This window comes from Scyliorhinus canicula, chromosome 6, assembly GCF_902713615.1.
Source record: "Scyliorhinus canicula chromosome 6, sScyCan1.1, whole genome shotgun sequence".
Classification (NCBI taxonomy): Eukaryota; Metazoa; Chordata; class Chondrichthyes; order Carcharhiniformes; family Scyliorhinidae; genus Scyliorhinus; species Scyliorhinus canicula.
In genome coordinates this window covers 166,660,408-166,676,668 of record NC_052151.1, presented here as the reverse complement: position 1 = coordinate 166,676,668, position 16,261 = coordinate 166,660,408, and the positions used below count along the sequence as shown (strand labels likewise).

The 16,261-nt window shown below is 43.1% G+C and overlaps 1 protein-coding gene across 6 annotated transcripts in view; it reads left to right on the top strand.

Moving 5' to 3' along the window:
* mcph1 (microcephalin 1) overlaps positions 1-16,261 on the top strand; it is a 410,735-nt gene that overhangs the window by 14,691 nt on the left and 379,783 nt on the right. For 5 of the 6 annotated variants that reach the window (XM_038800430.1, XM_038800427.1, XM_038800429.1 and 2 more), the window contains exons 4-6: positions 3,640-3,758; positions 8,667-8,751; positions 15,039-15,150. In XM_038800430.1, coding sequence (XP_038656358.1) covers positions 3,640-3,758; positions 8,667-8,751; positions 15,039-15,150 — 316 coding nt within the window. The remainder of the gene's footprint in view (positions 1-3,639; positions 3,759-8,666; positions 8,752-15,038; positions 15,151-16,261) is intronic. The other variant, XM_038800431.1, reaches the window with a different exon arrangement.

Sequence of the window (16,261 nt, the reverse complement as noted above, 5' to 3'; positions counted from 1 at the left end):
CTAAAAACAGCCCCCTTCAACAAGTATAACATCTGCTCACCCCCACTGCGCTTCCGTGAGCCAGCCCGCCCAGCTAGCTTGGTAGCCACCACCCATGGCACCAGACGTTTTCCACCTATTGTCCCTCGCTCGGACACATGTATGCGAAAGAAAACAATCCCAGTCCAGTTGACCAAAAGAAACACAACGAAAAGCAAAAACTCCACATCAAAAATTCACACCTCCAACCCCCATGAGTACAAATGCAAACTTTAACTCTCACAAATATGCCAGGATCAATACAGAAGGCATTACAGATATAGTCCAAAAGCAAAAACTTTTTTAATGTGAACGCTGAAGCAAAGTTCAAACACCTCAGTCCACTGGCAGCCTTTTCCTTCTGGCGAAGTCAATAGCTTCCTCGGGCGACTCAAAGTAGAAATGTTGCTCCTCGTAAGTGACCCAAAGAGGGGCCGGATACAGCAGTCCAAACTTCACCTTCTTGAAAAGGGTCAACTTTTTTTTTAAATTTAGAGTACCCAATTATTTTTTCCAATTAAGGGGCAATTTAGCATAGCCAATCCATCTATCCTACGCATCTTTGGGTTGTGGCGGTGAAACCCACACAGACACGGGGAGAATGTGCAAACTCCTCACGGACAGTGACCCAGGGCCGGGATTCCAACCCGGGTCCTCAGCGCCGTAGGCAGCAATGCTAACCACTGTGCCACCATGCTGCCTGAAAAGGGTCAACTTTACTTGGTTGAACCCAGCTCTTCTCCTGGCTCTGGTCTTGGTCGATACGCACGATGCTGTTCTCCCACTTACAGCTCCGTGTCTGCCTGGCCCACTGTAAAATACGCTCCTTGTCCAGGTACCTGTGGAATATCACCACCACCGTCTTCGGGGGGGGGAGGGGGTGGTGTCACCTACACGCGGCTTCCTCACTAGTGCTCTGTGAGCCCTGTCCACCTCCAAGGGTCGGGTGAACGTCCCATTCCCCCATTAGCTTCTCGAACATGCCCGCTATATATGCCCCTGTATCTGCTCTTTCGGACCCTCCGGGAGACCAACAATCCTCAAGTTCTACCGGGGGGACCTATTCTCTGGATCCTCCATCTTCTGGAGCCTTTTCTACTGATCTCTCAGCATCCCCACCTCCACCTCCATTGCTGTTTGGTGTTCCTCATGCTCAGTCAGTGCCTTCTCCACTTTCTCGATCGCCCGATTTTGAGCATCCAGTCTATGTTCCAGCCGAGCAATCGATTCCCTAATTGGGTCCAAGCATTCCTGTTTCTGCTCGGCGAAGCCCTCTTCTATAAACTGCATCAACTGCTCCGTCGACCACTGGGTCGTCGAGCCAGGACTCCGGTCATCAGCCATGCTTTCTCCCACTGCTGCTTTAACCCAGGCCTTCTCTGTTCTTCCTATTTCTTCCTTTGCGAGCACTCCTGGTCCGTCTCTCCATGACTGGTGTGGGATTCCTCCTCACAATTACGTCCACCATCAATTTTCCGAGTACAATTGGAGTAGAAAACGGGGGGGAAAGGTCCAAAGGTCCGACCCGAGCGGGAGCCACCAAATGTGCTACCTACTCCTTCATGTCCGCCACCGGACGTGACACAAACTTTCAAAAGTCAATTGGACATTAATTTGAAGGACTGATTTACAGGGTAAAGGGGAAAAAGCTATGGTATTAGATAGAATTAGACAACTGTTCCAAAGAACCAGCACAGGCAGGAAGAGCTGATAGTCTCCTATGCAATGAGAGTCTATGAAATCAAAACAATCTAGCACCACAATACAAGTCTGAGACTTTAATCTTGGCCAGACTATACATGTGGCTAGGGTTGAGGGAAGCGTTATGATAGGTGACCTAAAGAGTGGTTGAAAACGTAATTTGAGAGTCAAGAACAGAAACTGAGTGGGGAGTTTTGAATATAAACTAAGGCTATGAAATCGCAAGATTCTGTTATTGATAGTGGAAAGAGGATATGCAGTCCCAGAATCATAAAGGAGTTACAGTGCAGAAGGAGACCCTCGACCCATTCTATCTGGCTTGGCTCTGCAAGTGTAACCAACTCAGATTCAGAGGTCAAGATGACAATTAGTGCTGGATCTGAACTGAGCCCCTTGAAGATTTTTAAACAAAAATAAGAATTTTATAACTTGTACTTTGGAGGGTGGAAAGTCAGTGACACCCGTGGTCTGTGGTGGTGGGTGAGGGGATTTTGCATAAGATATGTATGATGGGGCGACATGATAGCACAGTGGTTAGTACTGTTGCTTCACAGCGCCAGGGTCCCAGGTTTGATTCGTGGCTTGGGTCACTGTGCGGAGTCTGCACGTTCTCGGTGTGGGTTTGCTCCAGGTGCTCTGGTTTCCTCACACAAGTCCCTAAAGACGCGCTGCTAGGTAATTTGGACATTCTGAATTCTCCCTCTGTGTACCCGAACAGGCGTCGGAATGTGGCGACTAGGAGATTTTGACAGTAACTTAATTGCAGCGTTAATGTCAGCCTACTAATGACAAAGAGTATTATTATCTATCATGGATGGCAGTTAACCTGATATTTTAAAGTTAATATAAGGTGGAGTTCGGGGCTGACCAGTTGGCTGTTTCGTAAATCGAGCCTGGCAGTGACAAAGACATGGAAAGAGAGAAGTTTCAGAATCTCAAGACATCAGAGTAATTTGCAGACAATTATGTCATTTGGAAATGTAGTCTGTGGTAATGTAGAAAAATGCAGCAGCCAACTTTCACACATCGTGGTCTCACGAGTAGCAGCTAATTCAATAATTAGCTTGATATGGTGGATTAAATACAATACATGATGCCCGGACAACTTGTCTGCTATGGAATTTGTTTATGTTCACTTGTAGCGGACAGGCAGAAACTTGATTTAAAGATTTATCAAAAGTTAATAGCCTAGATCATTCCCCAGAGGGAAGACCCCACGTACTGCAGGGGAATTGCCCAGGAAGTTTAAACTTCTGATGGGCAATTGCTTTACGATTGGACCCCTCTGAAACTCCGACTTAAATCGGAGACTTGACTAGTTCCAACTTTCTTAGCAGAATAGTTACCCAGGAAAAGTTGGAAGGACTAAAACCACTTCTCCTGAGTAACTATGGTGCTGACTCCCCCGACACCCCACTGTATCTCCCAACCATACCCCCGACCATCAACTTTGTCTGAACATTCAACTGATTCCACACACCCCACAACCTTGTCCACTTACCTTACATGCTTAGCTTCTCTCCTAACCAATTGGCTGGGACCTTGAAATGTAACTGTTTACAAAAGATGGTGCCATAAAGCGATGTGGCTTCACACACCCCTCCCTAATGTGGCTTGACTGCTCTGTAGGGAGTACTGGAGTAGCTGTGCTGCATATTCCTCAGCAGGCCTAGATTGGAAGTCGAGGTAAGAAATATGCAGTTCCAGATCGAGGTAAGAAAAACGGAATGGAGTGATAATTCGATGTTGATTGTCATTCCACTGAAGATTTGGCCCATAAATAGTCTTGGTGTTGGACATTTTTAAAATATAGATTGTAGGACATCACTGCTGTTAAGCTTTGTGATGGATTCCAGTTAGAAAAAAAGTGAAAATAGAGGGCACCTTTTAAAGTCCTGTGTCTTACTTATCTATTTACAGGTTTTAAAATACTTCAATAAGCAAGTGACCCATGTAATATTCAAGGATGGACATGAAAGTGTTTGGAAAAAGGCCAAAAGAACTGGTGTAAAGTTGGTGTCTGTACTTTGGGTGGAAAGGTATTCACATTTTTGTTTTGTCATTCTTGAAAGCAGCTGTTTTGCAAATTGGTTTAGGATTAGGGCATATCTGAAAGTAAGAATTTTTCAACTTTAAGCAACCTGAAAGAAATATTCTGTGTATTTTCTCCTTGAATTCAATAGTTTCCACACTGCACATTATGTCTCTGGATTCTGTTCTGTATTACTTGACAATTTCTGAAAGTTAGGCTAACCAGTACAAATTAAAGAACTAGAAATTATGTATGCTTTTATCATTGTTGTATAAATGTGTGGTATGCATTACCCAAATTGACAGCCCACAACTAAGTTTCAGGAAGTCTTAAATCTTTCCGATGTTGTTTATTGATTTTACTCTTAATTTTTCACTAAAAATAAGTTTGAAGAAAAGTGCCTTATTTCTTGTCACGAGGAACTTTTTCCACTGCTGTTTTGAAACAATGTGATTATAACCAGCATAAACATGCACTACTAGCTGGAATTTCTTGCAAAATAAGATAAATCACTGAATATATCAGGAATAATACATAAATTTAAATTAGATATCACTAACGCACCAAAACGAGCTCTTGAGTTGCAAAATTTCCATGTCGCAAAAGAGCACTTCTTTTTTTTCAACAAACAATTTTATTGAGGTATTTTAGGCATATAGAAAAAGTGACATTGTACAGTACAAAAAAAAAGTCAAGACACAAATTAAACATAAGGAAAACCACGGCTCTGTTCACGCACGGACCTGTCTCAATATCCCCCTACTCTACCCTAGCACACCCCCCCCCCCCCCCCCAAAAACACGCTGACCCTTACTCCTCTGTGAAAAAGTCAATAAATAGCTGCCACCTTCAGGCGAACCCTAATAGCGAACCTCTCAAGGCGAACTTGACTTTCTCCGGGCCAAGAAAGCTCGCCATGTCCGATAGCCATACCTCAGCCCTCGGGGGCTTTGTGTCCCTCCATGCTAACAATACTCGTCGCCGGGCTACCAGGGAAGCAAAAGCCGGAACGTTGGCCTCTCTCTCTTCCTGGACTCCTGGGTCCTCCGAAACCCCAAAGATTGCCACCGGCTCATTACCACCCCAGTTTTCAATACCCGGGACATGACATCTGTGAATCCCTGCCAATACCACCTGAGTATAGGGCACGACCAGAACATGTGTACATGGTTAGCCGGCCCTCCGGCACAACTAGCATACTTGTCCTCCAGCCCGAAAAATCTGCTCATCCGGGCCCCCGTCATGTGGGCCCGGTGCACGACCTTAAACTGGATCAGGCTGAGCCTGGCGCATGTTGCGGTCGTGTTCACTCTGCTTAGGGCTTCTGCCCAGATACCGTCCTCCATCTCCCCACACACATCCCCATGAGCTCATCTTCCCACTTGAGCTTCAGGTCCTCGGTCTGCGTATCCTCAGCTCCCATTAGTTCCTTGTAGGCGTCTGAGACACTACCCTGCCCCACCTCTCCCCGAGAAACTACCCTGTCCTGCCTCCCCTTCGGCAAGAGACGTGGGAAGGACGGCACCAGTCTGCATACAAAATCCCGCACCTGTAAGTATCTAAAGTCGTTCCCTCTCGCCAGCCCAAACTTCTCCTCCAGTGTCCTAATGCTCGGAAAGCTCCCTTCCAGGAACAGATCCCCCATCCTCACAATCACCGTCCTCCTCCACAGTCGATACCCTCCGTCTATTTTCCCCGGGGCAAATCGGTGGTTGCCGCAGATTGTGGTCCACACCGATGCTCTTACATCCCCTACATGCCTCCTCCATTGGCCCCAGATCCGAAGAGCCGCCACCACTATCGGGCTGGTGGAGTACCATGCCAGCGGAAGCGGCAGAGGTCCTGTGACCAGGGCTGCTAAGCTAGTGCCCCTGCACGAAGCAGCCTCCATCCGCTCCCAAACCGATCCCGCACCCACCATCCATTTCCTTATCATCGCTATGTTGGCCGCCCAATAATAGTTGCTGAAGTTCGGCAACGCCAGCCCCCTTCTTCTTTGTTCCTTTTTAGCATCACCCTCTTCACCCGTGTGGACTTCCCTGCCCATACAAATCCCAGAATAATTTTAGTCAGCCTCTTAAAGAAGGACTGCGGGATAAAGTTGGGGAGACACTGAAAAACAAACAAGAACCGCGGGAGAATTGTCATTTTAACAGTCTGCACTCTCCCCACCAATGACAGTGGGAGCGCATCCCACCTCCGGACCTCCTCCCTCACTCGTTCCACCAGTCGGGACAGGTTGAGCTTATGCAACTTGCCCCAGTCCCGTGCCACCTGAATCCTCAAATATCAGAAACTCCCCCACTAGCCTGAACGGCAACCCCTTCAGCCTTCTCCCCTGTCCCCCTCGCCTGAATTAGGAACATCTCGCTCTTAGCCATGTTCAATTTTTATCCTGAGAACCAGCCAAATTCCCTCAGGATTTCCATAATTCCGTCCATCCCCACCATTGGGTCCGATATACATAACAGCAGATCGTCTGCGTATAACGAGACTCTATGTTCCATTCCCCTCCGGACCAGCCCTTTCCAGCCCCTAGAAGCTCTCAGTGCAATTGCCAGCGGCCTGTGGCCAGCGCAAATAGCAGGGAGAGAGGGCAGCCCTGTCTTGTCCCACGGTGCAGTCTAAAGTAGTCCGATATCGTCCTGTTCGTCCTTACCCTCACCTCCGATATAATAGCCTAACCCAGTCGATGAACCCCGCCCCGAACCCGAACCGTCCTAGTACCTCCCACAGATAATCCCACTTGACCCGGTCAAAAGCCTTTTCAGCATCCATGGCTACCACTATCTCTACCTCCCTACTCTCCGGGGGCATCATAATCACGTTGAGCAGCCTTCTTAGGTTGGCTACCAGCTGCCTCCCCTTTACAAACCCGGTTTGGTCCTCCACAATTACATCGGTACACAGTCCTCAATTCTGGTCGCCAAGATCTTGTCCACGAACTTGGCGTCTACATTGATCAAAGAGACCGGCCTGTATGACCCACAAGCCTCAGGGTCCTAATCCCTTTTCAGAATGAGCAAGATGGTTGCCTGCGACATCATCGGTGGTAAACTCCCTCTTTCTCTTGCCTCGTTAAAGACCCTGACCAGCACCGGCCCCACTATCCCGGCAAATGTTTTGTAAAACTCCACCGGATACCCGTCCCGCTCCGGGGCTTTGCCCGACTGCATGACCTTCAGGCCCCCAATACCTCTTCGATCCTGACCAGTCCATCCACCAACCCCCTCCCTACTCTTGGGAAGGTCAGTCTGTCCAGGAATTGTCTCATCTCCCCCGGTCCCCCGGGGGGTTCCGAAGTGTACAGCTCCCTATAAAAGTCCCTAAGGACTTTGTTCAGCCCTGCCGGGTCACCAACTAGATTTCCCTCCCCATCCACTACCCTCCCTATTTCCCGAACCAATTCCCTCTTCCTTAGTTGTTGCGCAAGCATTCTATTGGCCTTCTCCCCGTGCTCATAAATCACGCCTTTTACTTTTCTAAGCTGCTCTGCAGCCTTGCTGTAGTCGGCACCCCAAAGTTGGCCTGCAGCCTCTGTCGTTTCCTAAATCACTCTGGCCTCAGGGATTCTGCGTAACTCCTATCTGTCCGTGACGAAGAGCACTTCTGACACTCAGCTCAACTTTTTGCTTGCTTTCCTTTCCCTGTGTGTGTTTGTCATTCTCTCTCTCATTTTGCACTGTCTCTCAAGAACCTGGCCATCTTCTTGACAGTCTGCAGGGACCAAGCCCTCGTCCGAGGTTGCTGATTGTGCCGGAGGTTGGCCATGGACCAGGTCGGCTTTTGATGACTGTCATGCAGCTGGCCCAAAGTGCATTGCAGAGGGGAGGGGTGTACATCACGTAAAACCAAAAAAACCCTTAAAGAATAAGAAATATTAAAGCGAAACAATGTTAAGCAGGGTGACTTAAAGTGAGGACTCACTGTTTTTTACTTTTATGAATATAAGGATTTGTTTTTAGAACTTGATGTTCTTAATTAATCTTGAAACTTGGCCATTTGCATTTTTACATGCTTCCTTTAGCATTATCTGTTAAATGGTAACTGGACCTTGCACCCCACATCTTGATAATTTTGCTACTGTTTCAAGATGTTACATGGATCTCCTTGCATCTTGTGAAGTTCTTAGTGTTTTGATTTATTCATGGGATGTGGGCTAGCATTTATAGCCCATCTCTGATTGTCCTTGAACTGAGTAGCTTGCTAGGCCATTTCAGAGGGCATGTCAGAGTCAGCCATATTGCTGTGGACATGTAGGCCAGACCCGATAAGGATGGCAGATTTCCTTCCCTCCCAAGACATGTGTGAACCAGATGTTTGATTTTAAGATAATCGACAATGATTTTATGGTCACAATCCAGATTTTTATTGAATTAAAATTTTGCCATTTGCCGTGGCGTGATTCAAATCTTTGACCCCAAAACATTAGCTTGGGTCTCTGAATTACTAGTCCAGCGACAATACCACAACGCAATGCCTCTGCCTAATAAGTTGCCGTGGGTTATATTACAGTGAAGCTACAGCTTACTGTACTTTTTTGGTACAAATATGATTTAGTAATTTATCACTCTAAAGTTAAAACAAGAAAGCTTTCAGGGGAAAAAAAAGACATGATAGCACAAGTTGAAAATTACAATGCATTCTATGCTCTGCTGTTGTATTTCCGACCAGACAAGATATGCTTGAATTTGAGTCACAACATGTGTATGGGGAATAAATAAGATGCTAATTTAAACTTTGTTAAAACTGGATAGTTCTTTAACCTTGAAATACTTTTTTATGCTACTAATAAGGATAGTATAAGGAAAGCCATTTAATTTTTTGCAATGGCCTATGCTTGAAGTAGACTGGAAGTGGAATTATACAGTTAGCTTTCCTGCCAAATATTAACATTACATACTTTGTCTTCTAGGTGTATGGCAACAGGTACTCATGTTGATGAATCTTTATTTCCTGCCTTGAATGAAAGTAAACCTTCAACTGAAAATAAGAGAGCTGTAAGTATTGTGCATATAATAATTTATTTTAACACCCATTTCTGTAAAAATGTGGTGTGCATATATATTTCAGTTGTATTTGCATAAAAGGCAATAACACTTTTAACCCACACCTGCTTTAACTTTGAAAGAAAACGGGAAGTATGCACTACTGAGCATGATTATATCACCAGTTTCACTGATATGCTGCTAAAGCCCATGACTTTCTGGTGCTACCAGATACAATGTTCCATGTGTTACAAGCTGGTGAGAACTGATGTCAGAATCATCCTTTCTTTGCCACTCCTTAAATGATCACAACATGCTTTTTTGAAATTTATTAGGATACAGGTGTCAATTCATTATACTTAACCATTTACATGCTGATTGCAAATAACTCAGCCCAACACGGAGTCTTGAGCCTAAACACGAGGGAAAAACCCACCCAAGTAAAGATATAAAGATAATGTTAAAAAAAGTAAACACGTGTCCCGACCTTCGGAACACGCAGGTGCACACACACAATAATGTAACATTACAGGCTATTCAGTAGAGGAGGTTAGGTTTTGGCTAAATTAAGATTCAATTTTAAAAGGCAAAAAAATAAAGTTTGCGTCCTTCATCAAGAGTGCTCATGGCTGAGGCAGGTTTTGAATCCCTCTCTGGTTTTCCCCTGGAAATGTTGCTTTGGGATTTTGAAGTGTCCTCCAGAACCTCTCTGTCTGTTGATTCAATATGAAATCAGCAGGCAGAGTTCCTTTCAATTTAATTCTCCATCTCTGCGATGTATTATAAAAATGTAACAGAGGTAGAATTCCGAACTTGAGATAGCAGAGAGAGAGAGAGAAGGTACCCCGAGTCTGTGTGGGTTTTCTCCGGGTGCTTCGATTTCCCCTCAGTCCAAAGATGTGCGGGTTAGATGGAATGGTCATGCTACATTGCCCCTTAGTGTCCAAAGATGTGCAGATTGGCCATGATCACTGCACGGGGTCATGGGGATAGGGCAGGGGAGCGGGCCTAAGTGGAATGTTCTTTCGGAGGATTGATGCAGACTCAATGGACCGAGTGACCTCCTTCTGCACTATAGGTACTCTACGTCAATGTCTATTACTTGTCCATTTGCAGACTACGTCTTTAGACTCTCTCAAAAGAAACCTGGGTGTTGTAGTAAAATACATCTTAAAATTATAATTCTGCTCATATGACCTCTCCATAACGATTTGAGTATTCCACGGAAGGCAATTGATTAGCTCAGATTTGGACAGACTTGGCTATTGTATTATGGCCTCAGCAATTAGTTTTTTAATGTTCCAGCCATCACTCCTGAATGGGTCATTCTTCCCTACGAAGGCAATTGTCATCAACTTCAGGAAGCGTAGTGGTGAACATGCTCTTGTCTATATCAATGGGAACGAAGTAGAAAGGGTTAGAGCTTCAAGTGTTTAGGTGTCCAGATCACCGACAACCTGTCCTGGTCCCCCCATGCCGAAACTATAGTTAAGAAAGCTCACTAATGACTCTGCTTTCTCAGAAGACTAAGGTAATTTGGCACGTTACCAAGACTCTCACCAACTTCTACAGATGCACCATAAAAAGCATTCATTCTAGTTGTATCACATTTGGCATGGATCCCGCTCTGCCCAAGACCGTAGGAAATTATAAAAGGTCATGAATGTAGCCCAATCCATCACATAAACCAACCCCCCATCCATTGACTCTGTCTACAATTCCTGCTGCCTCAGAAAGGCAGCCAGCATAATTAAGGACCCCAGCACCCCGGACATACTCTCTTCCACCTTCTTCCTTCAGGAAAAAGATACCAAAGTTTGAGGTCACGTACCAACCGACTTGAGAACAGCTTCTTCCCTACTGCCATCAGACTTTTGAATGGACCTACCTCGTATTAAGTTGATCTTTTCTCTATACCTTGCTATAACTGTAATATTATATTCTGAAGTCTCTCCTTCCTTCCCTATGTACGGTATGCATTGTTTGTACAGCATGCAAGAAAACAATACTTTTCACTGTATACTAATACATGTGACAATAATAAATCAAATCAAAAAATGATGAGCTAGTATCAACACCTATATACAACCATTGTCTCTGGACACCTTCTGTCCCTGCCTGATAGCCTTGAAAGTAGCTTTATAGCAATGCAAATGGTGAGTGCCAGTTACAAGCTTCAGTTCATGCTTGAAATAATTCTTGACATCAGTAAGTGTGAAATTCCAAAGGAGATTTGCCTTGGCATTTCCTAATTATATTTCACACTGGAAACTCCCTAACTTCACCAACTTATAATTGCTACCATGTCAGATAAACCTGTGGCAGCCATCTTAAATCTGTGTCTTTGTTTGCTTTAAAAGTCCTTTTAAAGAAGTTTAATCTATATTTGACCAGCCAATTAAATTAAATGTCAATATTCCACATGCAAATGTTACATCCATCATGATACAGGGAAGCGCATATTTTTTCCATTGCATTAGCGTTATCTACTGTAAGACCATGAGGCATTGACAGTTTCTTTATAAAGGTTTGTTCTTTTAGTGTACCAAACCTATTGGTCAGGGTGCAGGGAGATTGGAGGGATAACAGCCAACTTTGGAGATTTCAAAGAGGTTGGAGCTCATTTTATTCTTCTTGTATTTATTAGTTAAATATTAATTGTTTTGGCATTATATAATGTGAACATGTCAGAAGTCCTAGGTACCTTGCCCATGTAGCCAGAAATTATAAGAAGTGAGATTTTATGCAGTAATTACATTAGGAATATTGCCTAACAAGCTGATCGGTCAATTTGACAATACAGATACAGCTGTAGTAATTTTCTACTATTACCAGCATAACATTTTCATTAGCCAACTGCTGGACTTAGCCATTTTTAGGAGGAAGCAGAGACCTCTCTCTGCCTTCCATCCACTCACCCACCACCCCCACCCCAATCAAAAATGAGCCATATTGCATTAGGATTACGATTCTCCAGCCATCTCCAGAGACTTGTTCAAAAACATACTTTGATTTAGATATGTATATACTTTGTTAGAAAAAGATAAATAAATTGCAAAATTAAACACAATGAATGACTTGTTTAATTTGGAGTAATATTTTCAAAAATAAAGACCTTACCTACAACTTATCAGTCTTTTAGATAAATCAGAATGAGTGTAGCCTTCAAGTGACACGGGCTAAGAATTCAGAGGAGTCATTCCCATTTTAATTTCTCATATTCTGATCCTATTTTGTAATTCTATTATAAATTCCTTTGTCAACACTTGTAGTGAAAGAAGCCATGTAAATTTGTCAAGTTACACAAATCAACTACTAGTGACAATGTTGCAAATTTGGCTCGGCAGTTTCTTTTTGCAAATATGGACTTAAGAACTTAGGAAAAAACTTGACAGGAAATCCACATAGTTGTAAAATGTTTAATCAGAATAGATCGTCATTATGGTGATATTATTCACATTAAATTAAACATTTATTTGGAACAATACACACATTCTATTTGATATTTTAACAGCTGCCTAGTAATTCAATCCATTACATTTGTCATAGGTGAGTGGTCATTCTTGTGATTTTTTGAGTTGCAGCTAAATAGGAATGTGCAGCAACAGTTTGCACAACCTGCCCCATGTTTTACAAAGTGACTAGTTGTGTCACAATACTAGTCTCTTTAAAGTTTCTTCTGTCAGAATATGGATATAACAATGCTGGCTGTATAAAAAGAAAGACTTGAATCCCGTGACATTCCAAAGTTCTTGCAGAGGGAAACATTATAAATTTATTGAACTGTAGTGTACTTCACCTTCACTTTCATGAGAGACCAGACGACTCTTGGAGTTAAAAACAAATTCTTTATTTACAAGCTATAGTGAGGGCTCTCGGCATTGCAATTAGGACACTAAAAAACCCAGATTCAAGAATGGTACAGAGTTATAATTTGAGATTCTATTACAAGATATTGGCATATACCAATCATTTGTTACCTGTTATCTATGTCCAGTCATGACTGTCGATTAAAGTTACATCATACTTTGTATATGAGAATAATTAATTAATCAGTCACGTTAAAGGTCCACATGCTTAATTAAACTATCCAATCATTGCAAAGACACTTATGTTGTCTTGCAATTAGTAATATTACTGGTCTGATATCGGGTTGTGGCCGTCAAATCACCTTTCCATTGCTATCAGCAGATTTACTGGGGCCATCACAATGGTACTTTGTTACACATTGTAGAATAGACCTTGAATTATATCACATGCAGTTTCTCTGAAAACTGGATTCTCAGAGACTCATTGTGTCCTTGCAATATCTGTTACACATTGCAGTTCCATAGTCTGAATTGAAGAATTCAACTTCCCCAGTAAAATGATGGAACAGTAGGTTTTAAAATGGTTGCAGTATACCATCTAGTATCTAAGGATGTTCAAATTGTCTCCTTCAGTGCTTTACAGCCAACAAAGTACTTTTGCAGTATAGTTATTGCTGTGAAGTAGGAACCATGGCAGCACATTTATACACAACTCCCACAAACAGCAGTGTGATAATGACCAAACAACCTGTTACTGCAATTTTGATTGAAGGATGAATATTGGCCTCGGCGCTGGAGTCAAATCACTGCTCTTCTTTGAAATAGTGAGTTATTTTCCGTCCACTTAGAGGGCAACCAGGGAGTTGATATAATGCCACTTCAGAAAGAGGTATCTTTGACAGTGCAGCACACCTGCATAACTGCACAGAAATGTCAGCCTAAATTGTTGTACCCAAGTCCTGGATTGGAACCTAAATCCACAACCTTTTGATGCAGAGGCAAGGATCCAACTATAAAATCATAGAATTTACAGTGCAGAAGGAGGCCATTTGACCCATCGAGTCTGGACCGGCACTTGGAAAGAGCACCCTAATTAAGCCCACGCCTCCAGCCTATCCCTGTAACCCGGTAACCCCACCTCACCTTTTTTTCTGGACATTAAGGGCAATTTATCATGGCCAATCCACCTAATCTGCACATCTTTGGACTGTGGGAGGAAACCGGGGCACCCGGAGGAAACCCACTCAGACATGGGGAGAAAGTGCAGACTCTGCACAGACAGTGACCCAAGCCGGGAATCGAACCTGGGACCCTGGAGCTGTGAAGCAACTGTGCTAACCACTGTGCTATCGCCCATGACCATGGTTGACATACCTATACATAATGCCAACACCTGTTCAATTCTTTCAAAATTCCACCATTGTATCCTATCCTGAATTCCACTAACCTATTGCACATATGCGAGCTCTACGTCTATATTCCAATCACCACCTGTTACCATGCAGAGCACAGCCCTCTGGGCCCATTCATTGGTCACCTGCCAAATTAATCAAAGCAAGTACTCGCTGACAACGGCCAGTCTGAAATCACCAGATTAAACCAGCACAGCCTTCTACATTCTTCTTTTTGAATTATAGCTGCAAGCTTCTTACAGGCTGCTTTCCTTAACGTGAGAAGTCTATCAATCATCCACAGATCAAAAGTGCAACAGCAAAATCAAAGAACGGAGAAATAAGGGAATAAACAAGCAGGGCTCTTGAATGCCCCTGTATAAAACCCTGAGACCTTTCATGATCAATTGAATTACAGTACTATTTGTAAAAGTCTATGTATCGATTATACCAAGGCATCACTATTCTTCCAGTCCATTGACCAATATTAACCTTTTGATGATATCTCCATTTTCTTTTTTTGCTGAAGTGTTCTTTGTATCAAATCCATTTGCCGTCTGTGTGCTCATTCTCTTTCTGGTCTTGTGTATTTCTTCTCCGCTCTGTACCTCCTAATTTAGTGTCTTCAGAAAATGTTCACCTTTCTTTATGCCCATGTTCCAAAACATTTATTCAGATTGAAATGTTAGGGAGGTCGTAATGTCGGTTCCTAAGCCACGCTAATAGCTACACTTCACCATCCAAGAACTACCTATTCACTCACATTCTTCCCCTTGCCTTCAGCCATCCATCTCTACATTGAGTCATTTAATTTTTAATACTGAGGGCTTGGATTTTGATAAGGCTTTCATGTGTCTCGTTTAATCACATGTTTTCTGTAAGTCTTAACTACCACATCCACTGTGATCCCTACACTTAGTAATCTTTTTAGACTACGATTGGTCTACGAACCTGATCAGGCATGTCCTTTCTAAGTCTTCACTGCTTATGTTTTTAAAGCATATGCAATGCATAGTTAAAACAGTTTTATTAACTTGGGCCATCCCAACTACATTTTCAACTGAAACATAACTACATATTTTTGTGTAACTACTTTCAGCATCGATGTATGAAACCCAGGGATTTCATAGAAAAGACACCAGAGAATGACAAGAGGCTGCAAAAAAAATTAGATCAAATGATTCAGAATCTAAATTTTAAAAACACTATTGGTGAGTCTTGAATAGAAACTTTTATTAAACAATATAGTACACTTTATTTTTTTGAAACTTGTGTAGTTTGACCCATAGTGCATCATTTAGTTTTGTGAGAACTGCTAGCAATTTATGTTGTCACAGTCGTTTCCTTGAGTTGATCCAAAAGCTCAACAAACTTTGACCTGGTTGGTATATTGATGTGATTAAGTTAAGATACAGCAATAATCTTTCATTTGCTGAAGCTTACATTTGGATGCTGTTTTCACCTAATCAGATGGAGTTTCAATGATGTGACTCTGCTCTAAAATTGTTAATGGGTTGTTGGAAATAGAGAAAAACAAGTCTGTTGGCTTAATACAATTAAAATCAGTGTATATCAGTTGCTTTTCTGTGGAATTGTGCAAGGAATGGAGACCAGGTCCATTTTTCAGGTCAATGTTAAAAGACTGGTAAGAACAGCATCCATGACAAAGGAAGGAGAAGGGGAGGTTTAGGAGGGAAGCGGTACAATAGGGAATATGGGAGAAGATGGGAGCATAGAAAAGGAGAGAAATGGGAGGCGCAGATGGTGTTTAGCAGCAAGGGGGAAAGTGATGATGGAGTTGGGGTGGGTGATAAGGATAGAGGGTGAGGAGATGGGGAATTGGATGAGGATAGGTGAAGGCTGCTCGATTGAAGAATGTTTGGATAATTTAATATGGCTCATTTTGAAGCTTTGTGGAGGAAGAAGGTACTGAACCCTAAAAATCTTATACTTAGTTACAGCAGGATGACAAGAACAGAAATGTAGATAAGCACAAGGAGGAAAGAGTTTAAAAATTGGTTTGGGGTGGTGGGTGAGGGCATGTTTCAGGAGGTGGAAAAAGCTGGTTAGAATGAGAGAAGATTGGATTTATTCCATAAGGTGTGTGAACGGCAGCCACTTTAGCAGTGTGGGACATGAGGGCTGTTCAGAGGTGGAGGTGGGGAAGTAGCCCAAAAATGCTGTTTGGGGATTTGGGGGAATGAAGTATGGGTTACTGATGAAAGGAATGGAACATATAAAAAGGTTTTGAGAGGTGGAGAGGCTGAAATCAAGAGACGGAATGTTTATCAGTTGATTTGGGAGTTTAGGGGGGAGTGGGAA